The sequence below is a fragment of the Mycteria americana genome, chromosome 3 (genome assembly GCF_035582795.1).
Source record: "Mycteria americana isolate JAX WOST 10 ecotype Jacksonville Zoo and Gardens chromosome 3, USCA_MyAme_1.0, whole genome shotgun sequence".
In the NCBI taxonomy this organism is placed as follows: Eukaryota; Metazoa; Chordata; class Aves; order Ciconiiformes; family Ciconiidae; genus Mycteria; species Mycteria americana.
In genome coordinates, this window is record NC_134367.1 from 27,723,036 (window position 1) to 27,747,253 (window position 24,218).

General features: G+C 40.3%; 1 protein-coding gene across 1 annotated transcript in view; it reads left to right on the plus strand.

Moving 5' to 3' along the window:
- Positions 1 to 612: 612 nt before the first annotated feature.
- The window catches only part of FAM83B (family with sequence similarity 83 member B), a 50,906-nt gene continuing 27,300 nt past the window's right edge, over positions 613 to 24,218 (plus strand). The window contains exons 1-2 of the mRNA XM_075498092.1: positions 613 to 760; positions 5,290 to 5,793. Coding sequence (XP_075354207.1) covers positions 5,350 to 5,793 — 444 coding nt within the window. The 5' untranslated portion in view covers positions 613 to 760; positions 5,290 to 5,349. The remainder of the gene's footprint in view (positions 761 to 5,289; positions 5,794 to 24,218) is intronic.

Consider the following 24,218-nt stretch of genomic DNA (forward strand, 5'->3'; position numbering starts at 1 on the left):
GGTAGGCGAGGAGGATGATGCTGGCTGCAGGAAGGCCTGACCGGCACCGCAGCCAGGATGGGGGACTCTGCCTTCAGGTCCCTTTCTCAAACCTGAGACATCACGAGCAAAACAAGAGCACTGTAAAGCAACTGAGCTATGGAAAGGGGGGCTCATCCACAGAACCTAATTTAAAGGTCTCAAACGGGTATCGCTCCCTTGCCGTGACTTTCTCCCCTGGAGTTAACCTGGAAACCGTGACTCGAGGCTGACGGGTTTATTTTTTCTTCAAGCCAACGTCTGCTTTGAGTTTTATCTCCCACGCACACGCACACCCCGCTTCCAGGTGCCCCCCGCGGGGCTGCCGATGTGCGCGGCTCGGGCCGGCCCCTGCCCCGCGGGACCGCGGGCGCCCGCGGCTGCCGGCCCGCCCGGCGGGCAGGGCGGGCCGGGCCGGGGCCGGGGCCGGGGCCGCGGCCGGGGCCGGGGGCGGGGGGGCCCCGCCGCGCCCCTGGGAAGGCGCTGCCCTTCGCTGGGCGCGAGGGCCGGGCTTCCCCAGTTCAGACAAGTCCTTGCCCCGCTCCCGCGGCGGCGGCGGGTTTGGTGCGACACCGTCCTGACACGTTGTAACTGGTTTCCACACCCACCGCGCCTGAGAGCGACGGGAAGTACCTGCGATGAGCCCTGCGCCGCCTTGACTCGCCGCCGCCGCGATCGCAGCAGCCGGGTCGAGCCGCCCCGCCGCTCCGGAGGCGAGACCCCACCGCGGGACACCGGCGCAGTAAGTGGGGCTCCCTTCTGCCGCCCCCGGGACGGGCAGGGGCAGGGGCAGGGGCAGGGTCTGCCCCCGCCGGCCCCGCGCTGCGGACGGGCGGGTGGGGCGGCCGCCCCCCGCCTCGCCAACGGCCCGCTCGCTGCGGAGCCGCGGGGCGTTTGAAACGGGGCCGCGGGGATCGCGAAACGGAGCCGGCGGCGGCGGCGCGGCTCCGGCCGCGGGCACCTGAGGGGAGCCGGCGCCGAGCGGCGGGGGGGCGGCGGCGGGAGAAGGGCCGGGCGGCGGCGGCGGCCCGCGGGGACGGGCTCCCACGCCGCGCTCCCTCGCGGGGCCGCGTTGCGCAACCGCCCGCCGTGCGGTCGGGGTCCCGCGGGGGCGCGGGAACTGCGTCCCCGCCGTGGCCGGGGGTGACACACGTGCGGTGTCCTCAGGGCTGAGGCGTGTCCGAGCACGTCGCGGTGCCAGCGGAGGGCTGGTTGCCTCCGTTTTGCCTGAAAAGTTAACTTTCTGGTTTAAAAAAAGAGGCGAAAGAAAGAAAGAAGCAGGAACGCTTGCGGGTGTTGTTTTTCACTTGAGTTTGATGCCCTTTGCATCCACGGAAAATACTGTAATTTCATTAATAATGAAGTAATTGCCTGCCACTGCTTAATGTGGGTAATTATTATTTGTTCTTGATACAATTCCTTAATACAAAGATTGGTGCAACGCAGCTGTCGTAAAACTCCTGTTTATTGTGTTAAAGGCTGGTCACACCAGGCCCTTAAGCGGTGGGGAGGCTCCTCGGCAGAGCCGCGGGTCAGAGGTGCTCAGGTGGATGCCCCAAAAGCCATACCTGAGAGAGGGGCCTGCGACGAGATGTTCCCGTGGTTTAAATTCCCTTTAACTGAGGTGGCAAGGTTGAAACTTTATGCAGAAACTGTCAAAGCGATCACATTTCCTTTGGAAAAGAGATAAGGACATCCCGAGGAGAGCACCACGGCCAGGGCCTTGCCAAGGACCGGCTGTACGAGCCTGAGGTTAGAGCTGCTCCCCAAAGCTGCTGAATATGAATTTTTTCAAATCCTGAGAATATTAGTAAGGCAGGGAAGTTACTTGTCTTTAGCTCTAGCCTGGAGGACTGTGCTCTTGGAACCACCGCAGAATGTTGCATCATTTTCTTCAGTGGGCATTTGTCATCTGCTGCTTTTGTGGAAGCTGGGATACTCTCTGTATCTTTCTGCAAAAAGGCACATTTACTTTTCTTTCAAAGAAAAAGCTCTCTTCTTGCTGGGCTCCTGATAATGGCACCGGAAGGGTCTGAGCATGTTGTTAATAGAAGGACAAGATGATCACATCAGTGCAGGATTCAGAATTTGTGTTCTTCAGCAAGAGATTCGGTTTTAGCAGCTGCCTTGGAGTTTAAATTCAATTTAAGCCCATTAATGGCACTTAATAAAAAAGTTTTAAGTAATTCATCCCTGTGTCCAAGCAGAGAAGGTGGCTGATACGCTGGCCTGGGATTAACAGCCAAGGTAATTTCTCAGAGGATGAACAACAGGTTTCCTGGTGCTGGTAATATTTGTAATCATGCACATGAAGTCTGATAAAGCTCTGGAAGCCTCCAGAGGTGGGCCTAATTCTGCACAACCTTGCTAATAGAATTGTTGACCTGAGGAGGATCTTTGTGGAATCAAGTTGATTATGCAGGAATCATTATACACGGTTGAAGAAGACACCAAAAAGTTTATTTTAGAATTTTGTCCAAACCTCCGCCTCTCTATCCAAAAGTATATTGGTTTCATAGATACATTTCCTACAAAATAGCTCTTACCTTCTAAGGAGGAAAATACCTGTGTCAAGACATCTAGAGCTTTTGTCAAATATACCTGAAGTCATTGTTTTAATTTGGGAGTTTTCTTTTGTTTCTTTTCATAAATGTATCGCATGCTGATGTCCTTAATTCCAAAAACCAGAATTTGAATTTTTTCATTTTTCTCATCTGTTCTCTGATTTATTTCCATGCTGACAGATTTTCCATTTACTTTCTTAAATAAATGTGCACTGCTTTAAGCTTCTTTTGTAAACAGCACTTGTAAATCAAAGATCAACATCAAAGATGTTCACTGTAAAATAACTATTCTTGTTTGGAAGACACTGCACTAGAAGTCTCACCTTTCCAAGATTATATTTATACCCTGCTTTCAGCATAAGTCTGAGCATAAGTTACCGCATATGAGCTATGCCACAATTAATTAATTCGTTGTTTTCAATGAAAAGTCAAACAATACACAAAATTACAAAATACAAATATAAAATGTAAAAAATATACAATTAAAAAAAAATCAAAAGAACCAAACAAAACAAGAAACGCATGTGAGCCAGCACACACGTGCAATCATTTTTTTGCCTTTTCTTTGTTCATAACATTCAATATTTTATATTGCACAACTTTACATATTAAGTATAGTCCTGTTCCCTTATGTTATTTTCAAAGGAAAGAGTGAGAAGAAAAAAAAAAGGGATTAAGACAAGCTTTTGAAATAAACACTTATATCTTTCTCAACTGATTGGCTTTCCAGATGATTGGCTTCCATGGGACACTGATTGGAAAGCTTTAATTTTACAATATTGTAAGAGTTTGACCTTTGAATCGGTCTGCCTTGTCTGTACCGCGTGCTCAGTTCTGTGTCGCCTTACACCACAGACTGTGTCTGCAGCTGGGCAAAGTGAAATGGTATCACTCCTATTTTATAATGTTTTATTTCTACCTGTGAGGGCAGTGTAAGTGAAGCCCTGAATATCTGTCACAGGAATACAGGTAACTCTCGATCGGGGGGGGGGAAGCAATCAGATCCCTTTCGCTTGCTGCTTTCCCGTTCACCACAAAGAGCTACTCTGGAAGCAGCCAGGAACACTCCTTTCCCCCAGGCTCGAAAGCAATCCTATCTGGGAAGATCTACCCTGCTACTTGGCTGAGAGACAGGATTCAAATGGAATTATTTCATATGACATGCTGATGCCAGCCTCAGATCTGGATTTTTCTTTCTTGGTCTTTTTCAAGACGTCCCAAGTTCCTCAGACTTCCCGAGTTCCTCAGAAATGTTGGTTTAATTGAAGAATTAATTGGACTTTGGAGTATCAGTACTGTATGGAGATTTGGATTTTCATTCCTTTAGGTTAGTGTAGCTAATTTATGTTTCCTTTCAAGAAGATTTAAACTGTTCCCAGCAGACAGTGGAAAGCAAACGCAGTGTTTGCAAAAATATCTGAAAGGTGTTGATGTGAAGAGAGAATTGTGTTACGTTTATACGCCAGTAAATGCAACCAAAACTCCATACGACTATTCCTTGCTGTTATGCTGCTGTACTGTTAATTAGGCTTGCAGGGAAAGACAGTGTTAACTTTCAGCTATACTTTATATATGCTTTTTATAACTATTCTGCCTTTGTTGGATGTCCTTCCTACTTCTGCTGTCTTTCTCTTAAGCTTCATGCCCTGGCCCTGAAAGATGAAACAGTGCTACCATGTATCATCTTTCTATTTTACATGGCCATGCTCATGCCGCTCTCATGAAAATCCCCACCACCCCCCTCTTTTTTTTTTTTTTTTTGTGGTTTACCTGCCCAGTGCAGAAGTTCATTGCAGTTTAGGTTTTAGGCGAGCGGTGGAGTTGCTGGAGTCCTGTAGGGTTGCACAAACATGAAGGAAGAAACGTTGGCCATTTGTCCTCTCTCTACCTTAAATCCCAAATTGTCTCAGCAAGAACCAACCCTCTCAGCTCTTGTTAAATGAAATAAAAAGATGGTAAGAATGAATTTATAAATCATCAGCAGTAAACAACTTAATGTTTTGGGGCAAAAAAAAAAGGTAAGATTAAAGCAGCCGCTCCTTTTGGCAGAAGGAATGAGCAGGGTGGAAACTAGACATTAGATTGCTGATTCAGAATTTGATCCCAGATGTGGGAGGAGAGATCTTTCTGGAGTTCCTCATAACTCACTGAAATGAGGTAGGCTGGTCCTGCTTGGGAGCAACAAATGGATTAGATCAGCATAGGAGAGCAGATAGATAAGGAGAAGGACCTGAATGACTGTTGTTTCAAAGAAGCCAGGGAAAAGGAATGCGTTGTAGAGAAAGAATAATGCATCAAAAAGTAGGAAATATAATTGGTTTCTGAAGTATACTCTGTCAGTTGTTATAAAGAGAGTTTTGAAATGCAACCTACAGTAGCGTATTGGAATATGCGTTGGGTATGTATTGGTGTTACTGGTACAGATCTTCAGTGTATTATGAGCTGTGTTGTAGAGTTTAATATAAGAACTTCATCAAATCACTTTAATATGTGTTTAGTTTTGCCTTATGTAGAAAAAGCTTTTTATCTAGCTCTTTAATATTCATTTGGCAATATTAATCCCTGAGCCTTTTCAAAACATTTTTAAATTCTAACATTTTAAATTTTAAATAGAGCAACATTACCAGCAAAGTGTTTGGAATAATATCTATGTGCATGTCATAGATCTCTAGAAATATTCTGTTTTCTTACTTTTTTCTCTTTACAGATACATTTCATCAGCTCATGAATGGAAATTTGAGAGAATTCATACAAAATATATGTGAAAATGGAAACTTCATCTTTGCTATCGTCCTTACATGACGAATGCAGATCAGACAACTATATTGAACCTCATTACAAGGAATGGTACCGAGTAGCTATTGATGCTCTAATTGAAGGAGGTTTAGAAGCCTACAAAGAATTTCTTTCCAAAGAGAGATGCTCAGAGTTCCTAGCGGATGAGGAAATTGATTATATTTTGAATAATGTTCACAAACTTCCCCAAAACACAGTTTATTCCTCTAACCATGCCATTGATGACAACTCTTCCTCGGGAACCTACTGGCCCATTGAATCAGATGTGGAAGCTCCAAATCTTGACTTAGGCTGGCCCTACCCGATGCCTGGAATTTCTGGTGGCACAAATATTGATCTGCTTTTTCATCCACCACGAGCACAGCCTTACACCATAAAGGAAACTATTCGGAAGATGATACGAGATGCAAGAAAGGTAACCATGAAAAATATTATTGAAAAAAAAATGTGGCAATAATCTAGTTGGTGTTTTACTAGAGGTTTGTTTTCTTCTTCTTCTGGCAGGAAAAAAACACTCTGGCTGCTAACAATTCAAATAGAAAGGTTTTCCCAGACTGAGATCACATGCACCAATGTTATTAAACTTATTTACAAGGGATCTGGGATTAATTGGAGAGATTAATGAAGCATAATTACCATTTTACTGTAATGCTGACCAGTCTGTGAAAAATTTGTAGATAATCAGCACGCCTTTTCTTTGACTTTGGTTGAATATACCTCAAGTGATACATATACCTCAAGTGATACAATTCTGTCTAACTTCAGGATGTATTGTAAGGTTTCTCTCTTGCATCAGGGGGAATATGCATTGGTTTGGCATGGTAGCCAGTTGTTACAAGAAAATAACACCTTGGTGTACATCCGACTCGTTGCCTAAACCTCTTTTTTTTTTCCTTCTGAGCTCTCTTTAATACTTTCTGACTAATTTCTGCAAGGACAGTTGGCATGCAAAATCACAAAACCTGAGACTCTCAAGGTACACAAGGAAATAGATTTTAGTTGGGTACCTTTACCTTCATTTCTGACTAATGACTAATTTATAAGAAATGTGGACACTTCTCCAAATGTACTTGTCTCCATTTAGGGGCACTTGCATCTTGAGTTTCCTAAGGCACACTCAGCTTACAGCTCAGTGACAGGGTGCTGTATGTACAAACCACCTTTTGCTTTCCAGTGTCAATTTTTAAAAAACACCAAAAAATGTATTAGCATGCAGATCTGTTTCATCCTGGGCCACATTACCTCTTTAAACAGATGTGACAAGGTTTCAGAAGTATTCTTAGCAAGTATGTGACGCTCCCCTTTCTTCCCTGTGAAATAAATTGGGTTCTGCATGACTCTACGGGCTTTAAATCAGTAGGACGGGCTCTAGCTTGAGTGCATCCGTAAACACTTCAGTGGCTGAAATGTGCGTGTAAACGTGTGCGATAGAAACAGACTGAAAAGGGCGGGGAAGAGAAGGACAGCATCTTTTTACTATGTCTGTCCTCTATTTAGATAAAGCATATAATTTGTTGCTATAATAGAGTTATCACTAGGCCTTTTATCCTGCAGTTTACAGTCTAGAATGACTTTATGCTCAGGGAAGAGGAGAATTAATTACTTCTCTCCCTCTTTGTCCCTTTCAGAGTGAGATTTGGTGTTTTCTGCTTTTGTATGTAGTGAGGCTTGACCATGACTTGCCCAAGATACTCCGTGATCTTTTTCAGCTGCAGCTCTTGAGCTACCAATGTATCCACTGTAAGGAAAACCACAAAAACACAGTCAACTCTATTGCCAAGACTAGTTCAGTTTTGCTACAAGGTCTTGAAATGCCATGAAGAAAGGCTGTTTCCCGTTAGTTGCCATGCTTTTTGTGCCTAGCTGGGTGGCTGCATGCAATCCAGTCCCTTTCCGATGGCTCTCTTAGCTGGTGGTGCTGCCTTGTAAAACACCATTTTAAGGAGCATGCCTCCTTTGAATGCAGCTGTGGAGAAAAATTAGGTGTGATTCTTACCCCACTTTGGGAAAAGGTTGAGTGCATAGTATATTGGCGCTCCAATGTGCTTGCGGCGCTTCCACTTTATAAAGAGGATGTTATGTGTCACTGTCAAATCTGACAGCTGAAAGGTTTGTTTAGTTGATCAGCACAACCTCAACAGCAACAACCATGACACTTTTGATACAATGATATGGGTTGGTTGCTTCAGGAAGCAGCAATTAAATCTAAAAGACATAGTGTTGTTCAGCCTCTTCTGTCTTCAGATGCATAGAAAAGTTTAAAGGATTTCTAAGTAAGGTAAAGTATTTAAAACATGCTTACAGCAGGCAAACACTTTGTAAACAGGCTAATCTACTTCTCCTAAGCCACTTAGAAAAATATAGTTATATTAAACAGGGTTCTTTGTTATGTAGTAGTGGAGATGTGTAGTCTTATGAGAATATTCAAAGGAAATAGGAAAAGGTTACACATGAAAAACAGAAACCTATAAAGAATAAACAAGTTCTTCAGCAAATCACGTTAAACCAATATCGCTCTAAGCAAAATCTATGGGAATTTCAGCAAACTTCTGTGGGAAAATAAACAGACTGTTGGAGGCAGGCATATTCATACCACCTAACTTTAAGCACCAAACCTGAGTGCCTGAGTTCAGGCACTGATTTCCCTGGGCTACCTGAACACCCGGCAGTAGGAAACCAGCTCCTACAGGGGCAAGGCAGAGTATGTTTCTGCACTGATTCACCCCATGAAGGAACCCATTCGATATATATTTATATGTATATACTAGCCCAAAAATTCATGAAGGACACTGAGCTAGTTGAAACCTAGGTTCTTTTGAATATTGGGAGATATATAAGGATAAGACAACATTATTAGTAGACTTACTCTTGACCTCTTTCATGCTTGATGCATCACAGTGTCACTCCTTAAAATGATCATTATGTATGTTAATTTTGACCTTAAGAAGACATGTTGTAAACAACATTAAGCAACTTGCTTGCTGACAGTCATTTTTCCTGACTAAAGAGGAAAATAATTTGTAAGGCTATGCTACACTAGACTAGAAACAGTGACTATGAAAAAGTGTCATTAGAAAATCTTGTCATGTGTTTCTTAAATGCATAATCTGCATGAAAATTATGCACATCACCTCCATGGTAAGTACAGGCAATATAATAATGGAGTTTTCTTACAGAAAAGGATCAATATTATTAAATCCTAGAAAAATGAGCTAACCATTTTAAGGGGATGAAGCCATGCTTGTGATATTTGTTTCTGAACTTACATTAGAGCAGGGGAACTGTACTGTACATAGGTCGGCTTTACATTGCAGTCTATACTACAGCACTTCTGCGGGATAGGTGTGATGTTAGCAGAGTGCCTTAGGTCAAACCTAACATGTCAACAAAATGGGTTTACTGTTGGTGTAACTAGACCTCATCTCCAAATGATACAGCTTGCCAGCCACCTTCCTCTGTCAACATAACCTGTGTACATACAAGGAGGCTGTTTGGCGTGACTGTGTCAACTGGGGAGACACGAGTCTTTTTGAGATGTTGATATAACCATGTGGGGAAAAAGCACTACAAGGTCTGTCTGACCTTAATGATGGACAGACTTTTGCAAACAAGCCAGTAGCCTTATTTCTTGTGTGTTTTCGAGGCTTCTACCTTTAATCATTGGCAGGTTTCCGGCTTCCCTGAAGCTTGAGGTGCTCCTACAGCCTGACTCATCCCGGCTGGGCTGTGTGAACCACAGCTGATAATGTTTAGCAGTTTTTTCTGAGAAGATTATTCATCTGGGAAATGGTATCAAGATGATTACTCACCTGTGTCAGGTTAACGAGAAACTTCCTTCTCTTACCAAAAAATAACACAGGGACTTCAATAATGAAGTGTCCTCTCCCTGTATGACTTTTCATAAGAGTTGCCTCAAAACCGTCAGTTATGAGGCTTGTACATGTGTGCAAGAAACAGCTCGCACTGTCTTCTCAGGTGTGATTGACAGGGTGAGGCAACAGGGAAAGGAGAGGACAGAGCACCAAAGGGTCCTTCTGGCAGTGTGTTTTTCTCTTACTTCATTAACTGGATTCCTCTCTCCACCACTGAGACATTCCTACACAGTTTTAGAGAGAATGCATAGCTCTGAGTCTTTTAGGTTGATATCCAAATAAGGATCGGCTCTTCCTGGAGAGAATTCAAACCTGATTTTTAAAGAACCATGTTGTTTAGAAAAACCAAGGATTGCTGGTTTGCAGCACAAGCCAGAAAACACTGAAAGACTTCCCTGACATACTTTTGGGATTTCTGGTGGAACGTATGAAGTTGCACGCTATTCAATAAAAATGCAATACTTTTCACTGATTTTATTTTATTCAAATAGACTAGCAGTCTTAAGCCTGGGTTCATAAAATCAGTGATAGTTGTAAGACACTTTAAAAAAGTTAATTGTCTAAAAGCCTAAATAGAAATTTGGGGGTTAGTGTGTTATCATTTTGGAAAATCAAAAAAGGCAGTTGTTTTTGCTGAATTACCCATGATTGGGCTTTTTAATGTGAGAAAGGGTTGCAAAACTTGGACCCTTGGGAAGGAATTAAGTTACACTGTAAACAAGTGTAACTTGTTATTAAGTCTTGCTGGACCCACTGTAGGTAGGCCTTCAGTAAGTCAAAAAGCACTTTCTTTGAATTCTTGTGAGGGAGAGTTATGTACAAAATCTGATGCTTGTGTTGTCTTCTAGAGCAGTGGAACTAGTCAAATAAAAACAGTTGACTCATTTTGCAGTCATATAGAAAGGAAAATATTTTCTTCTAGTTTGGGATTTTTTTTCATTTTGTTTTGTTTTGTTTTGAGCAATAGTGAGAGGCTGTGTATTACAGCAAAAATGATTATTCACTATTGATCTCATTTGGTTGTGTCTATAATACAATAATAATAATCTAGTACTGGCTGCAGTCTAATATGAAAGAAAATCAAATTCTTTACATGCCTGTATGAAGAGTGATGTTTATATACAGAAAGAAACTTGTAGAATATGGGTGTGTTGAGCAATCTTTTTTCACTCTTTCAACAATACTCTTTGCCAACTATTTTAAATATAATTTGAACACAGACTGGAACAATGGTAATGAATCATGCTTGTGGCAGTGCTTCTCTTAGCTCATTAATTGCAGTGGTCCAAGCAGATGAGAGAGAGGGGCTGCATTTTTTTGTTCATAAAAGCTAGAACAATCTGCTGAATTCAGGGAGAGAGAATAAATAAATGCTATAGTCATCCCACTCAAAAGTTTTCTATATTATCTGTAGAGTGTCTGATAAACAGTGGTTATCTTTTTTAAGCTGAGAGTAACACATAGAAAGACTCAGTTCCCAGCTGAAGATGTATAGGCAACATTTTCCCTGTCAAATATTCTACCCCACAAGGATTTCAGCAGGTGCTTTTTGGTTCAGCTGCTACACCGAAGCACGCATTCATCATTCACTTCCACTCACCTTCTATTAAATGACTTCCTGTTAGTTTAAAACCAGCATGGCGATCATGCATATGGTTTCCAGGTGAAACACGATTTTTAGCTTTTGATAGGTTTATTAGAGAGAGTGAGGTCATGTCCCAGCTTCTGTAATCACCCAGGGCACACGCCATACGTTGGAAGAGGACACGTGTCTTGCTCTTGGTGCTATTATTGTGTGACCCGGTATCATTTTTTTGTCATCTGCTCACAACAAGTAATTATTTCAGGTATTTTATCTGCTTGGATTTGCCTTTGGAGTCTTCATACTACTTTACTTGCCTGCCACCTTCTCCCCCCGCCATCCTGCTTCCTCTGCGTAAGAGTAGTCCCAGAGCAGTCACAGCAGTGCACTTACCATGCATACAGAGAGAACTGCCATCGATGGGACATGTCTGCAAGCACTGTTACAATCTGGAAAGCCTGGGACTTCTGTGAAATGCATTTCTTATATGCACTTGCTCTAAACATGAAACCCACCATTTTTCCTGGTAGCCCTCCCATTAGGTGGGAGGGATCCAAAACTGAAAAGCAAGCAGAGGCTAGGGCTAGCCTGGGGAGTGGGAATCTGATAAAATAGTTTTTAATCAGTTGAGGTGGTTTTTTACTCGCAGGTTTCTATCAGGTCAAAGGTTTGCAAGACCATTTTGACATCTTTGATACTCGTATTTTATATTAAAAGATATAATTAACTAATTTATAGGTATTGCCATTTTTATGTCACAACTGTGCTAATGTGTTATCAAAATATCACAACTCCGTGATGGATTTAAAAATGAAATAGGGAAAATTGAAGACCAGCTCCCTGTAACAGGCAGCTGTATTTTTTGTTAATGTCTGTCTCATTCACGTATATATAAGAAGTAAGCATACACGTATGCTTTGTAGCAATATTTTTTCATTAAAACCTTTTCTGTCATTGACATAAATCTTTGTCAGTCAAAAGAAAAGTGCTATTACAAAGTAATTTATGCTTTTTGCACATTCAGTAAATTAAAATGTTCTTTATCATATTCAACAATAACTTTGTACTACAATATGCTGAAGCAATTATAGGTCAAAATATGCTATAAATACAAAATCGTTGATTTAAAATAATTTTGCCCAGGCAGAATGCTTCTTTCAGTGCCTAGTCCAGTGTATTTGGGTTTCGTCCCTCTCCTTTTCTTGCTTGTCAAAAAAACCTGATAATGTTGAAGTCCTATTTTTGTTCTTCTGAATTCCTATCCTCAAGAGATCTGAGTTTTTCTGATTTTTTTCAGCCAGGGAACAATCTTGCCTGAAGAACTATAGGCTTAATCACTTCACATTCATATTGCCATAGGCCTTTTTTGATCTCTTGCAGTTTTAGCATAGCTTTTGATCTCTAGTAGCTTTCCAACATAGCCAGTGATCTCTGAGGGATGTGGGACACATTTTGGGTGGTTTAAAACTTTAAATTTGTTTGTTATGTGTCAGAATTTGGAAACTAAAATGTTATACTATCTGTGATAGAATTTTAAATGAGCATAGCTTGATATACACAGACCTGCAATACTGCAGCAGTATTTGTGTAATATAGTATGATAGAAACTACATGGAAAGTGGAGAACTGCTGACATGGAGCAAAACAAAAAGCACAAAAATCCAAGGAGATCTGCCAGTTCAGAATTTCCCATTCTCCTGTTTGGAAGGAGAGGGATTGAATGCCACCGAGTTACATGTATTAAGTTTCCTCATATATCAGATCTGAGTGCAAGTATCTACTTCACTTGTAATTATTTCAGAACAAGTTGCTTAACGCTGTGTTATTTTCCCCGAGGAGTACTGCAAGTATTCCACCACAGGTAATAGAGGAGTCAAAGTACCCTTTAGTATTTACCTTTCTAAAAGAAGTGCAGACCTTGCCATTGATACCAGTGCAATCACGCTTTTCCTTTTAGCCTGTTGATAAAGTATGTCTATAACCATTTTCTGAGAAAGAGGTTCTATTCTGTACAATAAAAGTTAAAGTCCACATTTTCAAAAATGCTGTCAGCATGCCTGAGACCTCAGACCCTTTAAAATCCTACCATAATTTACCTTTGGGAGGAAAGAAGCAGTGGCCATCGCAAGAGTAACAGGGTGTAACTGGCGCTGAGCTTTCTACTTTATAGTAGGATCTGCAGACATCCATAAAATGACTCACCTCAATGGAGCTGTTCAAAATAAATAATTGCAAAATCTGGCTATGGCTTGCTTTATCAACAAAGTTAATAATTTTTCAGTATACAGTCCACCAATCAGTAAGCCAGTTGAATTTAGAGTAGTGTTATTTACATTATAAATATAGAAGTGGAAGCAACCAAACTGGACATCTCTGCTTTCCTTGCCTTTGTTTGACATCTTTTCCCATATCCTGGGTGTTTGTTTTCTGAAGCTGTAAACATCGTTATGTTTCGCTGCATGTCTGTATATCATATAGTTTACTGGCGTCTTAGTCTTCCTGATTGATGCCAGCCAGTACAGACATACCACTACTGCAGTATAAACAGTAGATTCAGAATTTATACGCTCTCCTTTATCCTTAGCCATCAAAGAACATGACCAAAGTGTGTGCAGTTTTATAGATGGGAATAGTAAGCCACAAAAGCATTAAATTAATATATATCACAATTAAAAAAGAGATACAATTATAAACCAAAAGCCTGAGAGTATTATACATTAGCAAAAGTACTCAGAGCAAGTAGAGGCCAGATAACAAGTTTTTATTTTCTTGTCTTTATGGTTTTAGTTGATAAAAAAATCATAGTCGTGCATTTAGTGTTATAGTTACAAAAACTAATTTCTGAGGAACATCAGTACTTCTCAAAAAAAGTTTGCATTAGCATATAACTGTAGCTTTGTAGTGCTTACTCTTCAAAAATATTTGTAAAGGCACAAAGTCCTTTCTTATCTTCAGATAAAGAGGTTGTATCTTCAAGACATACTCAGGGTGTTCTCATACCTTAGCTAAGAGCAGATTATCTTAACCAGTTCTGTGTCTTGGTCTGGAGTGATTGCACTGACTGACCAGAAGATGTAAGATGTGAGGAAACCAGAACAGATTCCTCAAAAACAGGGTCTATGGTGACCCCTGCTCTCCCCAGCAAGGCGTGTGGGCACAAAGCTGCCTTCAGAAAACTTCTGTGGTGCGTCTTTTATCCAGGGTTTTTTGCTAACTGCAGCACCAGACCTCCTCAGGCCTTTTCACTTCTGCCAGCGATCCTGCTGTAAGAGATAGAGCCGGGCGATAGGATAATATGAGAAGTTATGCACCGTATCTCTTAGAGATGAAAAGAAGACTTTGATATCTGCTTCATCCACTAGCAGTCGGGCTCGAACAGTAGCACAGGATTGTGTGTTCAGGTAGCCAAATGGGTGTGCCTTCAGTTCAAACGGCAGATGTAACATCTCAGCCTTATTTTCATGCTGTTTCCTGGAGCTGCAGGCACTCTTTGCCAAGCAGGCTGCACTTCAGCTCAATAAACTCCCTTTATGGCTTAAGCACTAGGTAAAGCACTAGACATCACCTTCTAATTCAGGTGAATCTGAGTGGCATCAGCCCACAGAAGGTATTGTAGTTAGTGTTTTCCTGCTAGGCTTTTGATGCTCAATAAGCCAGAAATAGTAATGAGGATGAGATGAAGTAACCAGCACAGAAGAAGAGCAAGTGCCTGCTCTGTGGCACCTTTCTCAAGAAATGCCCACCAAGGGACATTTAAGCTGTGCAGAATTCACTGCTAGTGAGCTGTACCTCCTGATCAGAGACATCAGAGGCAGCAAACAGAAGTGACAGTGTCAGCCAGCAAATCTGATTTCCCTCAAATGCCAGGGGGATACTGCCTGTCAAAGCAATCAGGTCTCCATCCAGCATGACAGAGCACAATAATATCTGAAGCTCTCTGCTGTTCTGATCATTTCTTGGCACTGCTTAATGGTGGATTAGCACAGGCATGCAATAATTGCCTGAAAAGTCACTGTCAGGGGTGTGGGTTTCTTTTAAATAATAGGCAGGTATATGTGGCTGCACAGTATCTGTTTGATAGAGATCTGTAACCTGTCTTTGCTGAGGATGGGCCTAAAAATGTCAACTATCAACGGGTCCAACTCTTACAGTAGTATGTACTGTTACAAGTCTATAGAAAGCTGCTTTAAAATGTAACAAAAACTGTATTATTTTGCTCAAAGGTGATACTTTTGAAATAAGAAGACTAAGCATAGAGATGAAACTGGGAATTATGACTGATTCTTCTATTGTTTATTTATTTGCTATCACCTTATTTCATGTTTTAGCACTATATGATCACCAGTAATATAATTATATTTTATGATAGATTTTATGATGCACTATATGATTGTAGTAATATCATCGTTATTTTGTTCATGAATTCTAGGCTTATTGAATGACAGTAAGCCACTTGTGTCAGAAATCTAATCAGTCAGATGATTTGATTTCTTATGCATAAGTTAAATTTAATGATGGAAGTGCAGTCCAGATCTGAAGTGCTGTGATACAGAATTGCAATCTCCTGTTACAGGATTTCTGTCCCGAGTAAAGGCTCGGTACTTTGACTTGAAATTCGGAGGAGCGTTCAACAGTGTCTTTGCAATGAGCTCTTGAGAGCCCAGGAAGCTCTTCTGTGTAAACGTTAGAGCCTTGCAAAGCCAGGGCTCCAAATGCTTTTTGGAGGAACAAAAAGGAAGGAAAAGACATGCTGTTCTTGGGAGTCGGGAAAGAGGCATATCAGAGGAGCAGGGATCTCTGCTAGTCCTTTCAGTTGCTGGAAGGCTTCCTATTACAAACCAGTGCAGCAACTAAATGCTATTTAGACCTCCTGAGGGACCATAACACTCTGGAGCCTGCACCCAGGGTGAAAATGCTGGCAGTTTGGGATTACTTAAGATTTACAGCATCATGTGGAAGGGGACAACTTAGGACAAACACAGATGGACCAATGTTCAATTCAGCCAGGCTCTGCTCTATGCTGTTGTGCGTCGATCAGAAGTAACTCCATGAGAATCGGTATCAATGGATGGAAGTAAGGCACGGAAGTTGTGCGTAGTGTCTGTAATATGTAGGCATTTCTGCTCTCACCCCCTGAAGTGACCATACTTACAGTGCGATAGGAAACCTATACATTTCAGTTGTAGTTCCTCTTTCCTTCCCCTCTCTCTTTGCCCCCCACTCCAGCTCTTCCCCTTGGACAGCCCTCTCTCCTCCGCCTTTTCTCCTTTCATCGTGCACCTCAGCCAGAGGTGATCATTTACTGCCTGCTCTAGGTATTTTGGGCGTCTTTCCTGAATGCAGTTCCAGGCATGACATCTGGGAATGTGAGCTCCCTCTGAGGTCAATAAAGAAACGTGGGTGCCTTGGAGGATGCCAGTCAGCACACCTGAAGCAAGTGCTTGCAGTGCGGGGTTTGAGTCTTTTCCCTATCCTCTGTCTCTCCCAGTGAGAAGTGGTAAAACATCGTAATGGTGTTAAAAATACAGCAATGCTTTTAAATTGCTGGTCAAGTCACTCAATTTTATCGGCAGGTTTCTGATATTTATTATCAATTGTAGATCTACCAGATTAAATATTAGGGGAGGTATGTTTTCTGAATAGGACTGTCTTATTTGCCCTGTTTTGTTTTGCAATAAATTGAAGTTTTTGGCAACAAGGGTGAAGTTTAGAGATAGAGCAGTGGTGTATCGGAAATTACAATAGGCTATTTAATTACAAAAATGAGTTGTATACACAATTGATTTTCATCTCATTTTGTCAAACAGTACGTTTAATAAAACTTGAAAAGAATTTTTTTGGGTATTTAGTAAAGGGCAGAGAGAGAAAAATATAATACCTGCTCAAAGAAGACACTTTTTTTCTTCTTCAAACAAAATTAGATCCCTAATCCTGAGAGGATTTAAATACTTTAATTTGTGTACACGAGAGGTTCCATTAACTTAATGTGCATATGTGTTTGCAGGATTGATGTCTAGGGATATGACCATGTATCATTAAGAATCTGATTTTAAATATTTAATTAATCTCTTTCTCTTAAATTGTGCCACAGTACACTTGTAGTACAAAATGAGCATATATCTTCAGTTAATTGCATCCACTATGAGCAACTAAAAAAAGAATAACGTGTGTCCAAGCAGACTGCTGTAACTTTTTTATTCTGAATAAAAACTGTGTTGAATAACTGAATATCTGAAACCCAAGCAAGGCATTGAAACTAGTGGAAGGTTTTCCCTTCCCCAGATGCTATTCCACCACTCAGTTCTCCTTTACTGATCCCAGCATGCACGCGCAGACCCAGGTCCCACATAAATCTAACCCAAAGGAATGGACGCACATATGAATGTTATAGAAGATAGGCTGGTCCCTTAAAAAGAAATTCAAGAACAAGACTAATTTATTGTGCTGATACATAAAGAGCAAGAATAGTTTTTGCCAACATAAGAATGTCTATCAAAGAACATTTTTTCTCTAACTTCGTAAAAATGGCCTCAACCAAAATGATTGAGTCCTCTGCTAGCAAACCATAAGAGTTTGTACGGGGGATAGAGGCTTCATTATCTTCTGCCACGTGCTTACTGAGCTCATATACAGTGCAAGGAAAATTCCATAGAGAAGTTTCTCAATTTGTACTCTAAGGCTTTTGAAATGATTGCGAAATATATATTAAAAGCACACGTGCACTGTTTCATGCATGCTGGCATACAAGCAAGCAAAACGAAAGAAAAAACAGTAAGAAGTGAACATCTGGAATTTAGTTATTATGGTAGAACTGTCCAAAATAGTTTATGGATTTTGTTTTTTAAATGCTGCATATTCTTAAATTAAAAAAAAAACCACCTTGAGAAATAGTTTCTGGACAATTATGACACTATGCTGATAGAAAATTGTGTGTACACAGATAGCATACTTATTTTGAATTTTGTTAATGGTGTTTCAAAAAATCGTAGGGATCAGAATTTCATAATCTGCTAAATTCTATGGAGAGACATTGCTTACACTTTCTGAGGAGGTGACTCGCTACATTTAATTATACAAAGTAGTCCCTCTTGAGATATAAAGTAAAAGAAGAAAGCATTTCAGTTTAATATGTTACTCTCTAGTTCATAACCCAGCTGTCTCTTTTTAAGGTAGTAGACCACGTATAACAACAATACAGATATTTAGAAAAGGGAAAAGATCTAATTTCTGAAATATGTAATAATAGTACTTAAGTGCAGGCATTGAAGTTACCAAGCTGAGTAGTGTATCTGAAATCAGCATTAGAAGATGATCTTTGACAGACTTTTTTCCATAGAATGTAATTAGTTTAAAAAGAACACAGAAAGCTACGTGTTTAAAGATTTTTGGGGATTTCCGGCAAAGTAAGTACATTGACTGAAACATTATAGCAGCACAGTTATATAGCAATATCTGTTGTGGAAATACTATACTGAATGAGAAACAAAAAGTTGTGGCATTTTAATTCAAAATATAGAAGTCTCTCTGTCTTGTTTCAAAGAAGTAACGGTGACATTGTTGGCTGCATTTCAGTTCAACCTGATGTTCACATGGTGTTTCTAGTTTTAAAAACCCGAATGGAACTTACTCAAGGCTGCTTGTTTTCATACAGTTTCTATGGGGATCCATACTATAATGCATGCAAAAAGAAATGGACATAGGTTTAAGCATAGTTTTCCCTTGCTCAGTACATCCAAATTTGGGCAGACTCTTCACTCAGTCTTGGCTGAATGTGTGTCACAAAGTTTAGGAAAAAAATCCCTGATATGGCACAGAAGTACGAAAAACTTCTTGCTGATGCCTGTTGGAGGCATTGCTGTCCTAACAGTGGAGATGTTACTGATAATTACGCTAAATATTCTCCTGTTTGGAAATTTGGAAATTATGCAAGAAATCGCTTTGACCAGGCTTTAAGTTATTTCTCTAGTGAAGAGAATTTTGGAAATATGGGAAGCATTGTAACATACAAATTAAAAATAATCCAGTACTTCATTTTTTTTTTTCTGAATTAGTGTCTTCCGTTGACCCTAAATCCTATAGTGCCGAGTTATAGTAAAAATACACTGAATTATATTTTTGCATCATAGTATATCTAGTTTTCAACACCTATGCATGAAGTCCATAGCAATTACAATGTAAGTAATAAGTGTTGATCTGTTCTGGTTTTGTTTTTAAATTGCTTATCTGTGGCTCTGGATGGGATTTTAGCCTGAAACAGTAAAACGTAAAGCATCCTGCTTAGTCAATCTTATGACTATAAACTATATAAACCCAATAGGGCAAATCTCTTTACTTATAAAAAAGGAAAAAAAATGACATGAAATAATTTTCAAATGATCTGTATACACAGGTTACATAATATTTATATAAATAAATATGCACACACACACTCTGGAATTTCATTGAAAAGCTTGCTGTCAGCAGCTGCCACGGTAAATATTGCACCACACAGGCTGAAATGCAGAACACCTATGAGTATAATGTATGTGAAAAAATCTTTCATGGTAATTATTAACATATTTAACTAAATTAACACATTATGAAAATTGAGAATGGCATTTCACTTAGGACATTTTAATTCATTTCAAAGTCATGATTGGCTTTTGAAGGTCAGCAAGTTGTCCGGGAAGGATGTTAATGTTCTTTTTCCTCTTTTTCCTTCCTTTCTCAAATTTGCTCAACACCACAAACCCAAGAAAATCTCAGATTAAATGTTTCATTTGTTTTCACGTTGCCAAATATTCTTCAGTGTTTCGGAGAATCATTCATCTGCAATTTTTGCTTGCTTGGTTTTTTTCAGGCGTGCTTTTGGGTGCTTTGTGCCTGGGATTTTGAAGGGAATGAGTCTTCTGCACTGCATCCAGTGAGACTTCCTATGTTCCAGGTTCATTCCCCTCAAAATCCCGGTGGCAAGGCTTTAGTTTTGAGCTCGTTCATAGAGATATGACCCCCCCCCCCCCCCCCCGACTAGTAGTGATTCTGATATTTTAATAAATACAATTTTTTGTATAAGTCAGTCTTCTTTACTTCTTGATTATAAGCTGCTGCTTCTACTGTGTTCACGAGTCCTTTCCATGGGCCCTGTCATTGCTTTCCTTTTCAGATGTGATTTTCTAATTGATTTTATTGGAAGTCATTTTGAGAAAGAGCTGGGTAAACATGGACCTGTACTAAATGTTTGTATCCTTTAAAAACTCGTAGTTTGTTACCAGTTTTCAGGGCCCTCCCTATTAATCTTTGCAGCCACGTCCAGACTGTAAAATCAGCAGAGGTTGATAAAACCGAGAGATTCACAGATTTTGATGCCAGAAGGGACCATTATGATAATGAAATCTGACTCCCTGCACAGCACAAGCCTGACAGTGTTGCACCTTCAAAGAGTTGATACTAAGCATAAATCTGACCTTAAAACATTTGGGTGCTAGTCTTACAGTCAGCACTTCTGGGTAACTAATTCATAATTGCTCAGGAGATCAGATTTTTTTTTTGGACAATCACTTTTCTCTAAATGATGGAATTTGCTTGAAGAAACCTATTTTGCACGCCCAGACCAAGCCTGCCTCAGCTTTCTGCTTGTGCATCTCATCACTCCACATGACAGCCAGCCAAAAGAGAAGGTGCAGAGAATTTTAAATGCAGGACTGGAGGGCGAGGTGAGGCTCGGGCTGCTGCATAGCTGCAGGGATTGCTTTCAGAGGGACTTTGGGGTGCTCAGTGTCTCTGTAAATACAGGCCATTAGCCTCTGAGGATCTGTTCACATGGCACGGTAACGTGCAGCGAGGAGATTCACAAGGAGCAGGGCATTTTCACCTTCCCAGAGCATCACGTTAGCGTGACTAGACTGTTTCCAGTAACAAAACTAATTAGCGATGGACTGACTCAGATGTCCCTGCACAGGACAGCAGTGTGACACGCACGGACACACCCTATATATTTTCAGTTTCCCAGATAAAAATACATGCAATAATGTTATTCCCACATTTATGAAATGGTTTGCGCTTTACATATGGAAAGCTTTCTGTATGCACTTAAGTGTTATTGTAAGTAATTTAAGAGGAATTTAAAAAGCTGCTTATTTTTTCTGGTAATTTTTCTGAGTCTTTTGCGACAGAGAAGTAGCAGACTTCAGTAAGTTTTAATTTTTTAGTTATGCCATGGATAATTTAGAAGGCCATAAATAACATTAGTCTATTAAAAATATATTTCTATGCTAATATCTTCTAGAACTAGCTAAAATGCTCTTTTGGAGTGATTCACATGCTTTTCCAGTTCCATGCATTTGTATTGATTCAAAGACCTTTTACATCCTTTAAAAAAAAAAAAAAGTTATTCTTTGTATCCTTTTATTTTTGCTGAATATAAAAGTCTTGCGATTAAAAGCATTGGTCTAGGACTTGGAAGACCTGTGTACAAATTCCTCGTAGAACACACACTCCTTATCTATGAATGTGAGTATTAGCTCAGAGTGATTTGTGAAGACATATACGTAGTTTGGGGTACTCATGTGCTAGGGGTAGTGAACACAGTTTCGAGAGCTTAAACTGGACTCGACCTTTCCAGGTGCTTCTAATGGTTTACAACTTTGCATCAACCTTTTGTGTATTTGTTCTTGTCCATGAGATTGATTGTTTGCTTTAGAGCATTCAAACATAAATATTTCAGTCATACCCAAATATGAAGCAGAGAGTTGTTCGCTTCCCCATCATCTGCCTGTGTTCTGCTGTTACTTTTTTCTCACAGTATTCCTCTACGCAGCTGTGAGAAACAAGAAAATATCTTTTTTGTTGTTCACTTGAAGTAGTGTTTCTGATTTAGGTTGCATTTCAGTGAATGCTCAGTCCCCCACGTAAATGTCATGAAAGTCTTACCTTTGCATATCTGACTCGTTTCATTGTGAAATTTGTTCCCGTATCAATTAAGATGATGTATATTGTATTTTTTATGATTGATAAGAGACTGGAGTATCTTTTAATTGCCAAGTACTGGTCACAGTTGACCAAAAATTATAAACTTCCTGAAAAATTCCTTCCTGACAGCTGGACCTCATCTCTAGTGAGTGCGGACTGCACCGACATCTGAGAGCAGGTTCAGAATTATAAGGAACGACTCTGAAGAACAGCAAAAGATACATGCATTTTTAAGTGAGCAAGAAAAAAGGATAAAAGCTGTCCTGTTATTACATCTGAAACAAGTGCTGTTTTTTCCACATTCTTGTCAATACAAGGCTGGTTTGAAATTTTTTATCTAAAGGAAAGAGGCAAATATTAGAATATTTCTTTTTCAGTCAGTGTGCGTGCATGTGTGTGCAATCCTCTACGTGCACGTGTACACACTGTGCTACAGAAAGCATAGTTTCTAGGTACGCACACACGTACAGGATGCATAGCAGTCTGGTGTGGAGAGCCTTATTGGCATGAATTTGGAGTGGGCAGGTTACTCAAGGGAAGATCTTTCCTGAGATCAGAGAGGTGCTTCATAAGAACAAATGTTTATTTGAAAGGCACTAGTTTGCATCAAAAAGCAGTTATTTTCCACAGTGTTCTTGGAATAAAATGTTCACCTCTCCTCCACAGAGGTATTGCAGGTTCTCAACTCCATCCTTATTTCAAGCAACTCAAGTCATCTAGTATATTAAGCCATTAGCATGCTTGGTACATTTCTCAAGAGCAAATTTTCCAACAGAATGTGGCTTAATGTAAGTCCATGGGTGTTTTGGTCAGTGGTGTTTCTGCCTTTTGTTCCTTACAATTAGACAGGTTCTGTTCTTGATGGCAAAACAAGTGAATTTCCTCTCAACCCCTCGCGTTTTCTAGCATGTATACCCCTGAGGTATACATCTATTCAGCGTGGGAATGTTTTGTGGCTGCAACGGCCTCACTGGCACAAAAAGGCAGCAAATCTCTCAACAAAAGCTCCTGAAGAGCTGCAGTAGCTGCCCCTGAGACTGAATTTTTTCTTCCTCCATTCTTAAATCCAGGTGCCTGAGTGATGTTCTGGAAGAAACCCCCTTGCCCTAAGAGGAGCTTTGCATTTCTTGCAGGTGTTCAGCATGCTTCACGATGAGATCTCTGATTATCATTACCCAAATGGTGTGGGGGGGTGTGAACTGGCATGCAATGCACGTCAGGCGGAATATTTTGTAGAAAGGGGAATGATCTCACATACATGAAGTTGTACAATGGAAGACTTGTGATAGCATGTTTCTCTTCTACCCATTAATAAAACCCTATTAATTTGCCATGTTGGTCACTAGCTCAGTTGAGTATAAAGTTACTTGCACACTGATAACTCATTTATTTGAATATCTGTTCATTTTATTCATTCATGAATGAATGCTTCACATTATCCTTGTGAGGATGAGAAAAACGAGAGGAGCAGACCATGAGCGTAGGATGACAGTGCCCGTCTGTGACTGAGGCGATGGAGTCTGGACTGCAGAACTCTGTCCTGCAGCCTGGCTGTGTGTCTGCTCCTCCCCAGACGCATCCTGCAAGTGGCCTAGGACTCTGATTGAAGAAAATATTATGAATACACTGAATAAACTTGTATTAAACATTAAAAATAAACTTTTACATTTAAATGGGAAGACTAGTAGATATCGAAGATGGAGCATTATGATTATCTCATCTGACTTTATCGCAAAGACCAAATAATCTTTCCTGTGACTTTGCATAATTGCAGTATCAAATTGCAAATGATGAATTAATACTTCTCCTGTGGCCTTGTTGAGGAGCTGTATGCAGATCAGCGAAAGCTGACGCTAACTGCATGTACAAAAAAATAAAGCGTCACCAAGATCATTCTTAAGCTGTGTGGCTTGTTACCTGACAAAGATGGTTATTAAAAATTCAGCTCACATAGAGACTACAAGATCAGTTTAGCAAAAACCTGGCAGAAAGATACAAGAAAGAAATGTTTCTTTTAATTTTTTTAATTTGTTTCTATTAATTTCTTTTCTTATCCATTGACTTGCTACTCCCTTGAATACCTCACTGTCTGTGGAAGATTCACCTTTGAATAAGAACTGTCAGGTTTCTCTTAAAAAGCTTTTAGAGGGTTTCAAAATTGAAATATTTTTTAAAAAATACAATAGTTTAAAGCATAGCATTGCTACTGAAATTATAACTCTTTCACCTAGTAATAATTTTATTTGTAACTCCTCTCATTTTATTTTTTTTAAGTGCTGCACTTGCTCCAGGAATTAAATTTTGTTTACTACCTTGTTTAGTTCCAATTCACTATCCACTCCACTGGGGTCTACAAGAATTGTAGAATTACTTATCTGCTTCACTTCAGTTTGCTTCACAGGGGGTTTGAGCAGGGATTTTTTAATTGCTTCCCTGCTA